Source organism: Salvelinus namaycush, chromosome 22 (genome assembly GCF_016432855.1).
Source record: "Salvelinus namaycush isolate Seneca chromosome 22, SaNama_1.0, whole genome shotgun sequence".
In the NCBI taxonomy this organism is placed as follows: domain Eukaryota; kingdom Metazoa; phylum Chordata; class Actinopteri; order Salmoniformes; family Salmonidae; genus Salvelinus; species Salvelinus namaycush.
The window spans coordinates 31,576,745-31,597,182 of record NC_052328.1 but is presented as its reverse complement, the minus strand read 5'-3'; the positions used below and the strand labels follow the sequence as shown (position 1 = coordinate 31,597,182).

Genomic DNA, 20,438 nt, shown 5'->3' with positions numbered 1-20,438 from the left:
CTATCCTACCAACGGGACATTAAAAACTGTAATATCTTATGTTTCACCGAGTCGTGGCTGGACCACGACACAGATTTTATACAGGGTTGGGTTTTCCATGCATCGTCAGGATAGAACAGATACGTCTGGTAAAATGGGGTGGTTAAAGAAGTCTCAAGGTATTGCTCGCCTGAGGGAGAGTACCTAATGATAAGCTGTAGACCACACTATCTACCAAGAGAGTTTTCATCTATATTTTCCGTAGCTATCTATTTACCACAACAAACCAATGCTGGCACTAAGACGCACTCAACAAACTGTATAAGGCTATAAGCAAACAAGAAAATGCTCATCTAGAAGTGGCGCTCCTAGTGGCCGGGGACTTTAATGTAGGCAATCTTAAATCCGTTTTACCTCATTTCTACCATTATGTCACATGTGCAATCCGAGGAAAAAATACTCTAGACCACCTTTACTCCACACACAGAGACGTATACAAAGCTCTGCCTCGCCCCATTTGGCAAATCTGACCATAATTCTATCCTCCTGATTCCTGCTTACAAGCAAAACCTAAAGCAGGAAGTACCAGTGACTTGCTCAATACAGAAGTGGTCAGATGATGCAGATGCTACGCTACAGGACTGTTTTGCTAGCACAGACTGGAATATGTTCCGGGATTCATCCAATGGCATTGAGGAGTATACCATCTCAGTCACCGGATTCCTCAATAAGTGCATCAACGACGTCGTCCCCACAGTGTCAGTACATACATATCCCAACCAAAAGCCATGGATTACAGACAACATCCCCATGAGCTAAAGGCTAAAGCTGCTGCTTTCAAGGAGCGGGACACTAATCCAGACGCTTATGAGAAATCCTGCTTTGCCCTCAGACGAACCATCAAACAGGCAAATCGTGAATACAGGACTAAGATTGAATGCTACTACACCGGCTCTGATGCTTGTTGGATGTGGCAGAGATTGCAAACTATTACGGACTACAAAGGGAAACCCAGCCACGAGCTGCCCAGTGACACGAGCCTACCAGACTAGCTAAAAGCCTTTTATGCTCGCTTCAAGGCAAGCAACACTGAAGCATGCATGAGAGCACCAGCTGTTCTGGACAACTGTGTGATCACGTTGTCCATAGCCGATGTGAGCAAGACCCTTAAACAGGTCTTGCTCACATCGAAAGGCCAGGGGGCCAGACGGATTACCATGACGTGTACTCAGAGCATGCACAGACCAACTGGCAAGTGTCTTCACTGACATTTTCAACCTCTCCCTGACCGAGTCTGTAATACCTACATGTTTGAAGCAGACCACCATAGTGCCCAAGAATGTGAAGGTTATCTGCCTAAATGACTACTGCCCTGTAGCACTCACGTCGATAGCCATGAATTGTTTTGAAAGGCTGGTCATGGCTCACATCAACACCATCATCCCGGAAATCCTAGACCCACTCCAATTCGCGTACAGCCCCAACAGATCCACAGATGACGCAATCTCAATCGCACTCCACACCGCCCTTTCCCACCTGGAGAAAAGGAACACCTATGTGCAAATGTTGTTCATTGACTACAGCTCAGTGTTCAACACCATAGTTCCCACAAAGCTCATCACTAAGCTAAGGACCCTGGGACTAAACACCTCTCTCTGCAACTGGATCCTGGACTTCCTGACAGGCCGCCCCCAGGTGGTAAGGGTAGGCAACAACACATCTCCCATTCACATCGACGGGGCTGTAGTGGAGCGGGTCAAGAATTTGAAGTTCCCTGGTGTCCACATCACCAACAAATGATGTAAAGTGTTACCTTCCAAATCATGGTCCAAACACACCACAACAGTCGTGAAGAGGGCACGACAACACCTTTTCCCCCTCAGGAGACGGAAAAGATTTGAAATCGGTCCCCAGATCCTCAAAAAACGTATACAGCTGCACCATCGAGAGCATCCTCACCGGTTGCATCACCGCCTAGTGTGGCAACTGCTCGGCATCCAACCATAAGGCGCTACAGAGGGTAGTGCGTATGGCCCAGTACATCAATGGGGCCTAGCTTCCTGCTATCCAGCACCTATATACTAAGCGCTGTCAGAGGAAGGCCCAAAAATTGTCAAGTCCCCAGTCACCCAAGTCATAGACTGTTCTCTCTGCTACCACACGGCAAGCGGTACTGGAGCGCCAAGTCTAGGCCCAAAAGGCTCCTTAACAGCTTCTACCCCCAAGCCATAACACTTCTGAACAATTAATCAAATGCCCCCCCGCCTTTGTTTTAACGCTGCTGCTGCTACTCACTGTTTATTATCTATGCATAGTAATTTACCCTTACCTACAAGTACAAATTACCTTGACTAACCTGTACCCCCACACATTGACTCAATACCGGTACCCCCTGTATATAGCCTTGGTATTGTATTTTATTGTGTTACTTTTTATTTTTACTTTAGTTTAGTTAGAAAATATTTTCTTAACTCTATTTCTTGAACTGCATTGTTGGTTAAGGGCTTGTAATTAAGCATTTCACAGAAAGGTCTACACCTGTTGTATTCAGCGCATGTGACAAATACAATTTGATTTGATTGGGTCATTACGTTTGCAGACAGCATGACGGTGGTTGGCCTGGTCACTGACGACGAGTCAGTCAATAGGGAGGAGGTCAGACACCTGGCAGTGTGGTGCCAGGACAACAACCTCTCCCTCAACAAGACAAAAGAGCTGATCCTGGACTACAAGAAAAGGAGGGCCGACTATGCCCCCGTTCACACCAACTCCTATTCCTCTTCAGGAGACTGAAAAGATTTTGCATGGTTCCTCTCTCTGTCATAGACTGTTCTCTCTGCTACCGTATTGTTGGTTAAGGGCTTGTAAGAAAGCATTTCTCGGCGCATGTGACAAATAACATTTTATTTAACTGATAACTGAATGTTCGCATAACTGAACAGTTTTTGTGTTTTGGGACCATATCTCTTGTCCAGCCAATGTTACCACAACATAATGAAATATTCTTGGAACCTTTAAAGAACAGATGAAATGTGTTCTGGGAACGTACTTGTAATATCTAATGTTTTCTAGAATCTTCCGCACAACTGGACAGTTTTTGTGTTTGGGGAACATATATTTTGTGATGTCCCCAAAAGTTCTCACCAGACTGTTCCCACAACCTAATGAAACATTCTGGGAACCTTTTAAAGAACAGTTCTTGAATGTTCTTGAAACATCAGGCAAATGTTTTATACAAGCATTCTAAAAGAACATTTGTAGCGACCAAACGAACGTTCTGGGAACTTTCCCAGAAGCAATTTTGGTGTGCTGGGGTTGCTTAGTATCAGGCAAAGAAACATGTTTAATTTTTCAAAATATATATTGTTAGCATTTAAAAAAGTTAGTTTTTCTCTATATCTGAATCATCATAATGTCCCTAACAGATGTCTTTCTCTCCAGATCGAACTGCAACATATCCTGATCTACTGTGACCCATACCTGGCTGAGATGGAGAACTGCTGTGAGCAGGCAGGATCTACGGTAAGATATTTTACATGTATATTTTATTTTTCTTTAATGTATGGTGCACATTTTAGGACATACATGAGACCTTCGACGTGGCTTGATATACAGTAGAGCAGGGGTATTACATTCTTACCCTACGAGTTCTGGAGTACTTCTAGTTTCTGTTCTACCTGATAATTAATTGCACCCACCTGGTTTCCCAGGTCTAAATCAGTCCCTGATTAGAGGGAAATATATGTTTTTAAAGCAGTGGAACTGGCTTCTTGGTCGAGATTTGAATTTAAGGGCAGTAGGTAATATAATCTGGTTGAGTTGTGTTTGTCCTTCTTGAAAAATACCCAACTGTATTATGTTTCTTCCATAAGGGACATCTTATCCAGGTTACTGTGCAATATCTTTGTGACAGCTGCTGATGTAAAACGGGATTTATAAATACATTTGATTGATTGATAGATTGATAGATAGATATTCTTCTGTTAGCTCATATTGCAGACCAGGTCAGTGGAGAGTGACCTTACAGACTGTGGATGAATCCCAAATAGCACCCTATTCCCAGTATAGTGCACTACGTTTGACCAGAGCCCATAGGAAAACGTGTGCAATTTGGACTGCTAACTGTGTTTAAAAGGAGAAGTGACCTTTGACATTTTGACAGTTAGGCCTATATGTATTCATAACCATGTTGTCATCTCAGTGAGTGTTGGGTTATGTTGATTCAATGTGCTAGGTCACATGTCATCTATATGGTTGGAAATAGTGTGTTTCAGTGACCTCTCACCTTTGGCCTATGGCAGTTATAATATATATCCATAACCAGGATGTTATCTCAGTGTGCATTGAGTTTCAGTACTGGGGCTCAGTCAATATGGTAGGAAATAATGTATTGGCATTCAAAACCTTAAGTATTGTCCTTTCCTCGTTCCCCTGGGACAGTCATCTAGTTCCACAGTAATTAAGGTTCTCATTGGGTCAATGAATCATTGGACATGAACTGATTATAAATACGGTACTGGACTGTTATTACATTTCAGACTATTGCATATCAGAACTGCATTTCAACATGTGTTGTATTATAATTGTCTGGTTTCCTATACCCAAATTAAGCCTACTCCTAAACTAAATAGCACTTTCATTGGAGATTTTACATTGCTTTCTAGACCAAAATTCTGTCTAGCCCTGGACTCAATTTCAAGTGAACTAGAAAACATAATTGAAAACAACATGAAATGATTAGGCTTAATGTGGTTCCAGGAAACTGGCCCTTAAATAGCAGCGTAATGTGTCTTAACAGTTTGTATGCAGTGGACATATACAAAATAGTCCAAATTGGTGAAGTGAAATCAAAAAAAAAAATGTAATGGAAAAGTGGTGCGTGCATATGTATTCACCCCCTTTGCTATGGAAGCCCCTAAATAAGAGCTGGTGCAACCAGTTACCTTCAGAACTAATTAACGTAATAAATTAAGTCCACCTGTGTGCAAGTGCCACATGATCTGTCACATGATCTCAGTATATATACACTGATATACCTGTTCTGAAAGGCCCCAGAATCTGCAACACCACTAAACAAGATGCACCACCAAGCAAGCGGCACCATGAAGACCAGGGAGCTCCAAACAGGTCAGGGACAAAGTTGTGGAGAAGTACAGATCAGGGTTCGGTTATAAAAATCCATTATAAAAAAATTGAAAGAATATGGCACCACAACAACCTGCCAAGAGAGGGACACCCACCAAAACTCCCAGACCAGGCAAGGAGAGCATTAATCAGAGAGGCAACAAAGACACCAAAGATAACCCTGAAGGAGCTGCAAAGCTCCACAAAGGAGATCGGAGTATCTATCCATAGGACCACTTTAAGCCGTACATTCCACAGAGCTGGGCTTTACGGAAGAGTGGCCAGAAAAAAGACATTGCTTAAAGAAAAAAATAAGGAAGCACGTTTGGTGTTCGCCAAAAGGCACGTGGGACACTCCCCAAACATATGGAAGAAGGTACTCTGGTCAGTCGAGACTAAAATGTAGCTTTTTGGCCATCAAGGAAAACGCTATGTCTGGAGCAAACCCAACACCTCTCATCACCCCGAGAATACCATCCCCACAGTGAAGCATGGTAGTGGCAGCATCATGCTGTGGGGATGTTTTCATCGGCAGGACCTGGGAAACTGGTCAGATATGAAGGAATGATGGATGGCGCTAAATACAGGGAAATTATTGAGGGAAACCTGTTTCCGTCTTCCAGAGATTTGTGACTGGGGCGGAGGTTCACCTTCCAGCAGGACAATGACCTTAAGCATACTGCTAAAGCAACACTTGAGTGATTTAAGGGGAAACATTTAAATGTCTTGGAATGTCCTTGTCAAAGCCCAGACCTCAATCCAATTGAGAATCTGTGGTATGACTTTGTACACCAACGGAACCCATCCAACTTGAATGTGCTGGAGCAGTTTTGCCTTGAAGAATGGGCAAAAATCCCAGTGGCTAGATGTGCCAAGCTTATAGAGACACACCCCAAGAGACTTGCAGCTGTAATTGCTGCAAAAGGTGGCTCTACACTGTATTGACTTTGGGGGGATGAATAGTTATGCATGCTCAAGTTTTCTGCCTTATTTCTTGTTTGTTTCACAATAAAACATATTTTGCATCTTCAAAGTGGTAGGCATGTTGTGTAAATCAAATGATACAAACCCCCAAAAAATCTATTTTAATTCCAGGTTGTAAGGCAACAAAACAGTAAAAATCCCAAGGGGGGTGAATACTTTTGCAAGCCACTGTATATCTTTGTATTGATCCTACAGTGTGAGCCTAGCAGGGAGGGCCCTGGTGCTGGAGGGGTGACTCCCAATCCCTTGGATACAGCTGGAGCAGGCCAGCTCCCCCAGATGCTCTCCCAGCCCGTCCAGCCAGCCCAGGTCCAGCGGGTCCAGCATTCCAGCAGTGGCAGATGTCAATGTTCAGCAGGAAAGGTACAGTCCATAGAAATATCCTGCGTCCCAAACAGCACTCTATTCTCTGTATTTGTGCACTACTTTTGACCAAGGCCAATAGGGAATAGGGTGCCATTACGGACGTAACCATACATATTACTGGAGTGATCTATGGTATTAACCTTATTGACTCTAGAATGTGTTGATAAAGGCAGCCATCTTGGTTTTCTATTTCATTCTGTGGTACAATCAGTCAAGTTGAGGAACGCTCAACTCCGTTCTCTTATATCCGTTCTCTTATACCCGTTCTCTTATATCCGTTCTCTTACATCCGTTCTCTTATATCCGTTCTCTTATATCCGTTCTCTTATATCCGTTCTCTTATATCCGTTCTCTTATTTCCGTTCTCTTATATCCGTTCTCTTATATCCGTTCGAACGGATATCCGTTCTCTTATATCCGTTCTCTTATTTCCGTTCTCTTATTTCCGTTCTCTTATATCCGTTCTCTTATATCCGTTCTCTTATATCCGTTCTCTTATATCCGTTCTCTTATATCCATTCTCTTATATCCGTTCTCTTATATCCGTTCTCTTATATCGAGGCGGAGTTGAGTATTGATAACTGGTCACGCGGTTTGCTAGCAACAACATTGAGTCAACATCAGTCGATGCTTGTAAAAAATGTTAATCTGAAAACTTACCTGTACCTATGTTTGTCCTGTACTGTCCTTCACACTTTTAATAAAAACCCTTATTGAATGGAACCCCCGACTTTTTACTCATTTGTGTTGCCTGACGGAAGATGTAGCGGCCTTGACGTACTATGTAATCTAACATTAAAATGTCACAAGTCCATTCGTGCTGAGTTGAGCAACACAAACTAGGTAGAAGTTGGTTGTTGTTTTCGATAATTTTTTAAAATTAAAAGTATTAATTTCAGCACCCTTCAGAAGGACCTCTTGTTGTACAGGACAAAAATAGGTACAGGTAAGCGTTTTCAGAATTTCAAGTATCGACTGATGGCAACTCAATGTTGTTGCTAGCAAATCGTGCGACCACTTATCAATACTCAACTCAACTTCGATATAGGAGATCGGAGTTGAGCAATCCTCAGTTACAATCTGTCCAAACAGCAATTAGAATCCTAATGGGTTGGAGTGTTCTGTTCTGTTCTAATGGAACCATGCATTCAGAATTCCAAATTCAAATATCCCACTGCTGCCACCAAACGTATTAAACAAGAAAATAAATAACCAATTAAAGCACATTTATGCCAATGCGTTTTCTTGGATGCCAACCAAAGGCAGGAAATAATAGCTTATTAGCAGTAATTTGGCACAAATATGTAGTTGCTTCGTTTGAGGCATGGCCGCCGTCTCCAGAGGTGGTTCCACTAATGTCCATGGAAGTGTTCTGAAAGCCGACTTCAGACAGAGCGGTACCTTGGGGAATTGCTCATGTCTTTGGGGAGTTTTTAATGTGTGGACGGACAGTCATTAGCAAGCTAGTTCAGGTAAATTACATCAATTAAATGTTCTTGTTCTTTGTAGGGTGATCAAGGTCTACCAGGCTTGGCAGGACTTCCAGGACAGAAAGGAGATCAAGGAGACAAGGTAAAGGAGATGTTGAATATCTATCTGGCTCAATAAATACCATCATGACTGTGCATGTGTACACAGATATTGTACCTGTAGAATTCAGTTACAATTCTAACAGAGATAAAGCTGTTGTGCTTCCTTAGTCACATATTTCAGGGAGAGAGACAAAGACGGAGACAGAGAAAAAACCGACAGAGATGGAGACAGACAGAGACAGAGAAAAGACAGACAGAGATGGAGACAGACAGAGATGGAGAAAAGACAGAGAGAGAAAAGACAGACACAGACGGAGACAGAAATAAGGAAATAAGTCCCAGACTGTATTGCATGTTATCCTCCGTGATTTAACAATGGAAATATGTCCCAGACTGTATTGCGTGTTATCCTCCGTGATTTAACAATGGAAATATGTCCCAGACTGAATTTACTAATGTCTATGTATGGATTTTCACATTTGGTGTGATTGTTTTTTTTAAATGGTAGAATGAATCAACTAAAACTAAAGTAATAGAACGAGCATTCAGATTCCCCCTGTCGTTTTACAATATATAACCGTCAGTATAAGTTAAACATTTAATTTGCTACGTGTTTCAAGCCTTGAAATCAGACAGAAACAAGTACAGGTGGCTCTCCATTACGCCTCTCCATTGTTTTGCGTGAAATTGTGCGAATTCAAAAATAATGTGGTGCATTATGGGATTCCACATCGCTCTGAAGCCGTTGAAGTGGCTATCGGAGGGTCTAATACACCCTCCATCATTTTCACTCCCTCAGCATAGGGACACTTGTGTATATGGCGGATGCGCGTGTGAATGCACAAATGGAGGGCTGAGGGCCAAAGGGACTGACAGAAAGAGAGAGAGAAGAACCAGTGTGTTTGACAGAAAGAGAGAGAGAGAAGAACCAGTGTGTTTGACAGAAAGAGAGAGAGAAGAGTCAGTGTGTTTGACAGAGAGAGAGAGAGAGAAGAACCAGCGTGTTTGACAGAAAGAGAGAGAGAGAAGAACCAGTGTGTTTGACAGAAAGAGAGAGAGAAGAAGAACCAGTGTGTTTGACAGAGAGAGAGAGAGAGAAGAACCAGCGTGTTTGACAGAAAGAGAGAGAGAAGAGTCAGTGTGTTTGACAGAAAGAGAGAGAGAGAAGAACCAGCGTGTTTGACAGAAAGAGAGAGAGAAGAAGAACCAGTGTGTTTGACAGAAAGAGAGAGAGAGAAGAGTCAGTGTGTTTGACAGAAAGAGAGAGAGAGAAGAGTCAGTGTGTTTGACAGAAAGAGAGAGAGAGAAGAACCAGTGTGTTTGACAGAAAGAGAGAGAGAAGAGTCAGTGTGTTTGACAGAAAGAGAGAGAGAGAAGAACCAGTGTGTTTGACAGAAAGAGAGAGAGAAGAGTCAGTGTGTTTGACAGAAAGAGAGAGAGAGAAGAGTCAGTGTGTTTGACAGAAAGAGAGAGAGAGAAGAACCAGTGTGTTTGACAGAAAGAGAGAGAGAAGAGTCAGTGTGTTTGACAGAAAGAGAGAGAGAGAAGAACCAGTGTGTTTGACAGAAAGAGAGAGAGAAGAGTCAGTGTGTTTGACAGAAAGAGAGAGAGAGAAGAGTCAGTGTGTTTGACAGAAAGAGAGAGAGAGAAGAACCAGTGTGTTTGACAGAAAGAGAGAGAGAAGAGTCAGTGTGTTTGACAGAAAGAGAGAGAGAAGAAGAACCAGTGTGTTTGACAGAAAGAGAGAGAGAGAAGAACCAGTGTGTTTGACAGAAAGAGAGAGAGAAGAGTCAGTGTGTTTGACAGAAAGAGAGAGAGAAGAACCAGTGTGTTTGACAGAAAGAGAGAGAGAGAAGAGTCAGTGTGTTTGACAGAAAGAGAGAGAGAGAAGAACCAGTGTGTTTGACAGAAAGAGAGAGAGAAGAGTCAGTGTGTTTGACAGAAAGAGAGAGAGAGAAGAGTCAGTGTGTTTGACAGAAAGAGAGAGAGAGAAGAGTCAGTGTGTTTGACAGAAAGAGAGAGAGAGAAGAACCAGTGTGTTTGACAGAAAGAGAGAGAGAAGAGTCAGTGTGTTTGACAGAAAGAGAGAAGAACCAGTGTGTTTGACAGAGAGAGAGAGAGAGAAGAACCAGTGTGTTTGACAGAAAGAGAGAAGAACCAGTGTGTTTGACAGAAAGAGAGAGAGCAGAGCCAGTGTGTTTGACTGAGATAGAGAGAGAGAAGAACCAGTGTGTTTGACAGAAAGAGAGAAGAACCAGTGTGTTTGACAGAAAGAGAGAGAGCAGAGCCAGTGTGTTTGACTGAGATAGAGAGAAGAGTCAGTGTGTTTGACTGAGAGAGAGAGAAGAGTCAGTGTGTTTGACAGAAAGAGAGAGAGAATAAGAACCAGTGTGTTTGACAGAAAGAGAGAGAGAAGAACCAGTGTGTTTGACAGAAAGAGAGAGAGAAGAAGAACCAATGTGTTTGACAGAAAGAGAGAGAGAAGAAGAACCAGTGTGTTTGACAGAAAGAGAGAGAGAAGAAGAACCAATGTGTTTGACAGAAAGAGAGAGAGAAGAAGAACCAGCGTGTTTGACAGAAAGAGAGAGAGAAGAAGAACCAGTGTGTTTGACAGAAAGAGAGAGAGAAGAAGAACCAGTGTGTTTGACAGAAAGAGAGAGAAGAAGAACCAGTGTGTTTGACAGAGAGAGAGAGAGAGAAGAGTCAGTGTGTTTGACAGAGAGAGAGAGAGAGAGCAGAAGAGTCAGTGTGTTTGACAGAAAGAGGGAGAAGAACCAGTGTGTTTGACAGAAAGAGAGAGAAGAGCCAGTGTGTTTGACAGAGAGAGAGAGAGAAGAAGAACCAGTGTGTTTGACAGAGAGAGAGAGAGAGAATAGCCAGTGTGTTTGGGAATGAAGAATGATAGGAATTCATTACTCTGAACAGGTGGTGATTTGCCTATTAGGACCAGATGGTCTTTGTGGTCATTGACCCAATTACCATAGAGTGGTGTAGTTTGGGTAAAGTAATTTTTCAGAGCAAGTAGGAACTTGGCTGTGTCCTAAATGGCAACATATTCCCAATATAGTGTCCTACTTTGGAGCAGAGCCCTATGGGATATCTTATAGGCCCTGGTCAAAAGAAATGCACTATATAGAGACTAGGGGGCCATTTGGGATGCAGACCTTCTGTTTTTCCCTTAAAACCACTTAGGAATTCAGAGAAAGTACAACAGCTACACAAGCTTTAAATCATTCTACCTGTAGGACCGACCGAGAGGAGGGGGAATTGTGTTATTTGTGAAACTCTCTGTTATAATTAGTATGTTCCTGGTGTAGAAGTGGCATTAAGTTTGTTATAGTGGTCTACTAGGACCAAAGATAACACCTCAGTCCATATATCCTTATTGAACTAGTCTTGGCACTTTAGCTACCATTAAATCATATTAAAAGTAGCACAAAATAAATATCTTTAAAGTCATAATTCATTTTTTTTCCCAGGTTCAAAGTAACTAGTTGCCTCAAAAAATTGTAGGGAAAACTCCAAATGTATCATACTGAGGTGAATAGATTCCTGTGAGCACACCATTTACTTGTTCTATTAAACTGTGAATCCAATACAAAGACGTGTCATTTTCTGAAAGGGTCATTTAATTACTGTACCTCTGTTGAAGTTATACATTTTGACAGACAAGCTGGGTTCAGCGACTCTGTGACAACCAATCAACTGCCCCGAATAGGATTCCTGGCATTATTATCACTTTTAGAAGAAGTGCATTGTGGGACTAAATTAAATTAGTGACAGCTCGTTGAGAAGGCAAGCAGGTAGGAATGGAATACATCTGTAGTACGGTGCTAAACACATTCTGGGTATTGTAAAGGAATAATAAAAATATATCATTTCATGACTACGTCAATGTTTAGATTTTATTCCACCTAGGAGCTGTGAATGTGTTAATACATCGTATAACATAGTACTAGGGCTGTAAATCCTATAATATAATACAAGGCCATTAGGAAAAACGGATTTCCTTTCAAGGAAGCTGCCTTCTTATAATACCAGGATTGATGTGTTTAATTTTCTGAAGAACCCTGGATGACCACAGCTGTTTAATCCCTGTGAACGGGATTAGGATCCTCCATCCAACTTTCACCACAGTGCTGGATTAATACTTTCTCTTCTCTTGAAGTAACACAACCACAAAGTAATCCCCAATTTCCCCACAACGTTTTCCTTGTAAGGTCATAACAATTAACCCACAGTTCTCATTATGATTCTGTTTAAATGCTCTAAAGTCTCAATAGTATTGGAGCTTCTGTATTCATCTCTGTAAAAGCCAAGCTAAATTGCCAACAACTACGTAAGGGGTGTGTCACGGTTCATGAATCCACTGCCTCACTCTCTCTTCGCTCTCTCTCTCTCTCTCTCTCTCTCTCTCTCTCTCCCGTGTTTGTGTGGGCGTGGTTCCCAATCTTGGCCTGATTGTCTGCGCCAGCTGGAATTAATTATCTTCCCCTTTATATGTTCTGTAACCTGTGTTTCTTGTTGTCAGATCGTTGTTTCTTCCCTGAGGTTGTGTCGTGTGTCAGTGCTCATTCTCTCGCCGCCCTTGTGTGGATTATCTGCGGTGCTCCTTCCTACCCAGCCGGACACACTCCCTTGGATTTCTCAGCACGCTATCATCAGAGGATGCGCCCTAGGCCCTGGGTTGGATTCCGTCTGAGTATATTCTGTCTGTCCTGTTGATGCTGTAAACTGTATTCATTAAACCATCGTTGCTTGCATCTTGCATCCGCCTCTGTATTGTGACAGAACGATCTGACCAGACCATGGATGCAGCGAGTTCAACGAGTCTGACCGAATTCATTTCCCGCAGTATCACGAGAATGGATCAACAAGAGGAGAACATCTCCAGCACAGGTCGGGCAGTACAAGCCATGGCGACGCAGGTATCCCAGCTGACCCAACAATTACAACATCTGAGGGGTCTCGCTGCGCCACCTACACCGGCAGTTCCACACGCCCCGCCAGAGCTGGATTATCAGCTAGAGCCACGGCTACCGACACCAGAGGGTTATTCAGGTGATCCGGACTATTGTAGAGCTTTTCTTACGAGATGTTCCATGCATTTCTCGTTGCAGCCACGGACCTTCAACCAGGAACAGTCTAAGGTAGCATTCGTACTCACACTGCTATCCGGCAAAGCGGCTCTTTGGGGAACGGCGGTGTGGGCGAACCAGGACCCATGCTGCACCTCTTTCCAGACACTCTCCGAGGAGATGAGAAGAGTCTTCGATCGGGCCGTGGCGGGTAGGGAGGCGGCCAGACTACTCGCTGACCTTCGCCAAGGAGACCGTTCAGTATCGGAATACTCCATCCAATTCCGCACTCTGGCCGCAGAGTGTCAGTGGAACGAGGAGGCGCAGTGGGACATGTTCCTGCATGGGCTGGAGGACCGGATCCAGAAGGAGATTTATGTTCTGGACCTTCCCAGGAGTTTAAATGGACTAGTGGAACTAGCCTTGAGGGTCGACGCTCGTCTGAGTCGTATTGGCCGCCGAGCATGCCCTAACAGACCGTATAACGACACGGAGGGCTGGCATGCCAGCGGCGGGAACACGGCCAGTTCAGCCTCCGCTCACGAACCCATGCAGCTGGGGAGAGCTCGCCTCTCCCGGGAAGAGAGGGAGAGGCGGAGATCCCAAGGACTCTGTCTCTACTGTGGTAGAGCGGGCCACTTTATCCACTCCTGCCCGGTAAAAGATCAGGCCCGGTAGTAAGTATGAGGCTACTATCGGGTGGTGTCACCATAGAGAAGACCTCATCATCCACCCTCCTCCCGGTAAGACTAAGATGGGCCACCCACACGCACGACACCCAAGCCTTACTGGACTCAGGAGCAGAGGGTAATTTCATGGACTTCAAGCTCGCTCACAAACTCCAGATTCCTATCACCTCACTCACGCACAAGATATCTGTCAACGCTCTCAATGGTCAAGAACTCCCCAACATTTCTCACACCACTGAACCTATCACACTCATCACTTCCGGCAATCACACTGAGACATTATCATTTCTACTCATGGACTCACCTCTGGCACCATTAGTTCTCGGCCACCCTTGGCTCACCCAACACAACCCCAGAGTTGACTGGGGTCAGAACTCTATATCCATATGGAGTAACAAGTGTCTTGAGTCCTGTTTAGTGTCGGCTTGTTCATCTGTGTCTGACTCTGTGTTTCTAGAGGAGGCAGTGGATTTGTCTAACGTGCCCGTTGAATACCTCGACCTGAAGGAGGTGTTCAGCAAGTCCCGTGCTGCTTCTCTTCCTCCGCATCGTCCCTATGACTGTGCAATAGAATTATTGCCAGGTGAGTCTCCGCCTAAGGGTAAGTTATATTCTCTCTCTGTTCCTGAGAGGGAGGCTATGGAGAGATACATCTCTGATTCTCTGGCATCTGGATTCATTCGTCCTTCCTCTTCTCCAGCGGGGGCGGGGTTCTTCTTTGTGGGGAAGAAGGACGGATCTCTGCGTCCTTGCATTGATTACCGTGGGTTGAATAACATCACAGTGAAGAATACCTATCCCTTACCGTTGATGTCCTCAGCCTTTGAAAGGTTACAGGGAGCATCTGTGTTCACTAAGTTGGATTTACGTAATGCTTATCATTTGGTTCGCATAAGGAGGGGGGACGAATGGAAAACAGCGTTTAACACCCCCAGAGGGCATTTCGAATATTTGGTCATGCCTTTCGGGCTATCCAACTCCCCAGCGGTTTTCCAGGCACTCGTCAATGACGTGCTGAGAGATATGATTGATCAGTTCATATATGTTTACCTGGATGACATACTGATTTTTTCTTCTTCTCTCCAGGAACATGGTCAGCACGTCAGACGAGTGCTCCAGAGGTTGTTGGAGAATGGACTTTTTGTCAAGGCGGAGAAATGCATTTTTCATGCACAATCCGTTCCATTCCTAGGTTACATCGTCTCGACTGAAGGTATTCGCATGGATCCTGACAAGATTAAGGCTGTGGTGGAGTGGCCAAGCCCAGATTCCCGTAAGGCCCTACAGAGGTTTCTGGGATTCGCCAATTTCTACCGGCGTTTTGTTCGCAACTTTAGCCAGATAGTCGCTTCCCTTACCGCCTTAACCTCCCCCAGAGTGACGTTCAGGTGGACCGATACAGCCGAGGCTGCATTCGTCAAACTCAAGAGCCGCTTTGTTTCGGCCCCCATCCTCATAGCTCCCGATCCCTCGCGTCAGTTCGTGGTGGAGGTGGACGCTTCAGAGGTGGGGGTAGGTGCGGTACTTTCCCAACGTGCCGCTTCTGACAACAAGATGCACCCTTGCGCGTTCCTTTCCCATCGGTTATCACCTGCGGAACGCAACTACGACATTGGCAACAGAGAGTTGTTGGCAGTAAAGTTAGCACTGGAGGAGTGGCGCCATTGGTTAGAGGGTTCGGGGGTACCTTTTATAGTTTGGACCGATCACAAGAATTTGGAATATATCAGAACAGCCAAGAGACTCAACTCCAGGCAGGCGCGGTGGGCACTCTTTTTCGGACGTTTTGACTTCTCTCTCTCGTATCGCCCGGGTTCCAAGAACGTCAAACCCGATTCCCTTTCTCGCATTTTTGACCATTCCGAACGCCCATCCACTCCCGAGTGCATCCTACCCAGGACCCTAGTGGTCTCCACACTTATATGGGAGGTTGAATCGAGGGTCAGAACGGCCTTAGAAGGGGTAACGCCTCCGCCCGGTTGTCCGCCTAATCGGTTGTTTGTGCCGGAGGGATGTCGGTCCGATGTTATTCGGTGGGGGCATTGCTCCAACGTAGCGTGTCATCCAGGAGTTAGCCGTACTAGCTTTTTAGTGAAGCAACGCTTTTGGTGGCCGCTGATGGCTCGTGACATTCACAGTTTTGTCTTGGCTTGCTCGGTTTGTGCCACTGGGAAGAGTTCTAATCGACCCCCAGATGGGTTACTCCAACCGCTGTCGGTCCCTTCGAGACCCTGGTCCCACATCGCGCTAGATTTTGTTACCGGTCTCCCGCCCTCCCAGGGCAGGACGGTTGTTTTGACCGTGGTGGACCGGTTCTCGAAGGCGGCTCATTTTATTCCCTTGCCTAAATTACCATCTGCCAAGGAAACAGCGGTAACGGTCGTGGATCATGTCTTTCGCTTACATGGCCTGCCGATGGACGTAGTTTCTGACCGGGGGCCCCAATTTGTGTCCAAGTTTTGGCAGGAGTTTTGTAGGTTACTGGGAGCGAGTGTCAGTCTTTCTTCAGGGTTTCATCCCCAGAGCAACGGTCAAACGGAGAGGGCCAACCAAGATTTGGAGAGAGTGTTGCGATGTTTGGTTTCTAAGAACCCCTCTTCCTGGAGTCAACAACTCTCTATGGTTGAGTACGCTCACAATTCGTTGCCAGTGGCAGCCACGGGTCTCTCTCCGTTTGAGTGTAGTTTAGGGTACCAGCCACCTATCTTTCCCAGTACAGAGTCCGAGGTCACTGTTCCCTCCGCTCACGCTTTCATCCAGAGGTGCCGTCACGCATGGAGCAGAGCCCGTGAGACTCTCCTCCGGGTGGGGGCGCGCACCAAGGCTAAGGCCGATCGCCACCGGTCGAAGCCTCCGGTATACGTCGTTGGACAAAGAGTGTGGCTTTCTACGAGGAACATTCCACTCCGATCCGTTTCTAACAAACTTGCCCCCAAATTTATCGGGCCGTTCAAGGTCACCAGGATCATTAGTCCGGTGGCGGTCCGGCTCAAGCTTCCTCCGGCGTATAGGAGAATTCATCCTACCTTCCATGTGTCCAAGATAAAACCGGTGTTTCAGGCACGCATTAACCCGCCGGTCCCGGTTCCCCCGCCGCCACGACTTGTTGATGGGGAGACCACCTTTTCGGTCAATCGGATTTTGAACTCGAGAAGGAGGGGACGCGGATTCCAGTACCTGGTAGACTGGGAGGGGTACGGTCCGGAGGAGAGAAGTTGGGTACCCGCTAGGGACATTCTGGATCACTCCCTTATCGATGATTTCAATCGACAGGTAAATTTGCCTGGGAACGCCAAGAGGCGTTCCTAGGGGGGGGGGTATTGTCACGGTTCATGAATCCACTGCCTCACTCTCTCTTCGCTCTCTCTCTCTCTCTCTCTCTCTCTCTCTCTCTCTCCCGTGTTTGTGTGGGCGTGGTTCCCAATCTTGGCCTGATTGTCTGCGCCAGCTGGAATTAATTATCTTCCCCTTTATATGTTCTGTAACCTGTGTTTCTTGTTGTCAGATCGTTGTTTCTTCCCTGAGGTTGTGTCGTGTGTCAGTGCTCATTCTCTCGCCGCCCTTGTGTGGATTATCTGCGGTGCTCCTTCCTACCCAGCCGGACACACTCCCTTGGATTTCTCAGCACGCTATCATCAGAGGATGCGCCCTAGGCCCTGGGTTGGATTCCGTCTGAGTATATTCTGTCTGTCCTGTTGATGCTGTAAACTGTATTCATTAAACCATCGTTGCTTGCATCTTGCATCCGCCTCTGTATTGTGACAGGGTGCATTAAAAGGTTGGAATGGTGATGATCATTTCTGTTCCCTCTTTCTATAAAAAGTAATCATTCTGCTATTGCTATCCTCTAGCACACATTCATCTATTGTATGTACATGTCCAGTTGGAGTCTTCAAGAAGTGGCTATGCTTCTCTACTTCATTTGAGCTGTACAGTAATTCAGTTCCATATGACCCATTTATCCCCCTGCTTAACGCTCAGTTAAGGTAATACTGTAAAACCTTGAATGAGTCGGCTGTCGGGTAAAAGTCATTCGTAGAAGTGGACTTCCAATGGGAATTAAGCATGAGACTCAGTGAATGTTATGCATTTATTGAAGAGCTTCTGTAACTTAGTGCCACAGTCCAGTAAAAATCATATTATGGATGGATGGATGGATGGATGGATGGATGGATGGATGGATGGATGGATGGATGGATGGATGGATGGATGGATGGATGGATGGATGGATGGATGGATGGATGGATGGATGGATGGATGAAGGAAAATAAAATGATATCCTTGATGAAAGAGGGTATGAAATGTGTTTGATATCCAGTGGTGTTCTAAGGTTTTCTTCCCGAGGAGTAATGACAGCACATAAACCCAGGAGGATGCCCACAAAATCCCTTAAGGCATTAAAAACATACTACGTTAATGGGCTTATGGTTTTACTACCAAAGATAAATGTCTCTATTTATCCATTTATATTATGATGCTCGCCTTTCGCAATAGAAAATAGAGTGCATTCGGAAAGAATTCAGACCCCTTCACTTTTTCCACATTTTCAATCCATAAAAGGATTAAATAAATAAAAATCCTCATCAATCTACACACAATACCCCATAATGACAAAGCGAAAACACGTTTTTAGAAATGTTTGCACATTTACTACATCTAAACAACAGAAATACCTTATTTACATAAGTATTCAGATCCTTTGATATGAGACTGAAAATTGAGCTCAGGTGCATCTTGTTTCCATTGATCACCCATGTTTTTACAACTTGATTGGAGTCCACCTGTGGTCAATTCAATTGATTGGACATGATTTGGAAAATCACACAGTTGACAGTGCATGTCAGAGCAAAAACCAAGCCATGAGGTGGAAGGAATTGTCCTTAGAGCTCTGAGACAGAATTGTGTCGAGGCACAGATCTGGGGAAGTACTGAGTAAAGGGTCTGAATACTTATGTACATTTTAATTTTTTTTTATTTTTAATTTTACCTTTATTTAACTAGGCAAGTCAGTTAATTAAGAACAAATTCTTATTTTCAATGACGGCCTAGGAACAGTGGGTTAATTGCCTGTTCAGGGGCAGAATGACAGATTTGTACCTTGTCAGCTCGGGGATTTGAACTTGCAACCTTTCGGTTACTAGTCCAACGGTCTAACCACTAGTTCATATTTTTTTATATTTGCAAACATTTCTAAAAACCTGCTTTTTTTGTCGTTATGGGGTATTGTGTGTGTAGATTGATGAAAAAAACGATTTAATACATTTTAGAATAAGGCTGTAACGTGACACAGCAGTGGAAAAATTGAAGGGGTCTGAATACTTTCCGAACGCGGGTCAAAGCAACAGACAGCGTTCTCTTTCAGATGCTAACAACGAACTTCAAAGATTCCTAAATGTTTAGCCACCACATTGTCAGACAGTAAACATGGTCAGAGATACAGTGTTGTTTTTTAGAAGAATCACATTAGTGGAAACGGAGGGTGTTCTCAGGGCAGGCCTGGTTGTAGCTAGATATGTTCCAGTCACGTAATTTTTTTGTTGATGCATTTTAGCTAACCCTAACCCTATCCCGAACCCTATCCCTAACCCTGTCCCTAACCCTATCCCTAACCCTATCCCTATCCCTATCCCTAACCCTATCCCTAACCCTAACCCTAACCCTAACCCTATCCCTAACCCTATCCCTAACCCTGTCCCTAACCCTATCCCTATCCCTAACCCTATCCCTAACCCTATCCCTAACCCTATCCCTAACCCTGTTCCTAACCCTATCCCTAACCCTATCCCTAACCCTGTCCCGAACCCTGTCCCTAACCCTATCCCTAACCCTATCCCTATCCCTAACCCTATCCCTAACCCTAACCCTAACCCTATCCCGAACCCTATCCCTAACCCTGTCCCTAACCCTATCCCTATCCCGAACCCTGTTCCTAACCCTATCCCTAACCCTATCCCTAACCCTATCCCGAACCCTATCCCTATCCCTAACCCTGTTCCTAACCCTATCCCTATCCCTATCCCTATCCCTATCCCTATCCCTATCCCTATCCCTATCCCTAACCCTATCCATATCCCTAACCCTATCCCTATCCCTAACCCTATCCCTAACCCTATCCCTAACCCTATCCCTAACCCTATCCCTAACCCTATCCCTATCCCTAACCCTATCCCTATCCCTAACCCTATCCCTATCCCTATCCCTGTTCCTAACCCTATCCCTAACCCTATCCCTAACCCTGTTCCTAACCCTATCCCTAACCCTATCCCTAACCCTGTTCCTAACCCTATCCCTATCCCTAACCCTATCCCTAACCCTATCCCTAACCCTATCCCTATCCCTATCCCTATTCCTAACCCTATCCCTATCCCTAACCCTATCCCTAACCCTGTTCCTAACCCTATCCCTATCCCTAACCCTATCCCTATCCCTAACCCTATCCCTAACCCTGTTCCTAACCTGAACCTCATTCTCCTAACCTGTTACGAAAGTCCCTTCTGCTAGTGAAAACTGGCAGACCTGCCCCGAGAACAGCGTGGGTTCTGAGTAACGCGATACTTGTGAAGGGCTCGTCAGCAACCTTCACCACCGAATCTAGCTTTGCTTTCCATGTCTAATTTTGTAGATGGTGAAAACCAATGTCACCACTGGCAATACATGATCACACAGCAAACATTCAGCTAGTTAGA

At 44.8% G+C, this 20,438-nt stretch overlaps 1 protein-coding gene across 1 annotated transcript in view; it reads left to right on the top strand.

The window, feature by feature from the left end:
- Window positions 1-12,535, top strand: part of LOC120017846 (collagen alpha-1(XIX) chain-like) — a 29,329-nt gene extending 16,794 nt beyond the window's left edge. Inside the window, exons 6-9 of the mRNA XM_038960811.1 lie at window positions 3,421-3,501; window positions 6,344-6,450; window positions 7,963-8,025; window positions 12,517-12,535. Coding sequence (XP_038816739.1) covers window positions 3,421-3,501; window positions 6,344-6,450; window positions 7,963-8,025; window positions 12,517-12,535 — 270 coding nt within the window. The remainder of the gene's footprint in view (window positions 1-3,420; window positions 3,502-6,343; window positions 6,451-7,962; window positions 8,026-12,516) is intronic.
- The last annotated feature ends 7,903 nt before the right edge of the window (window positions 12,536-20,438 follow it).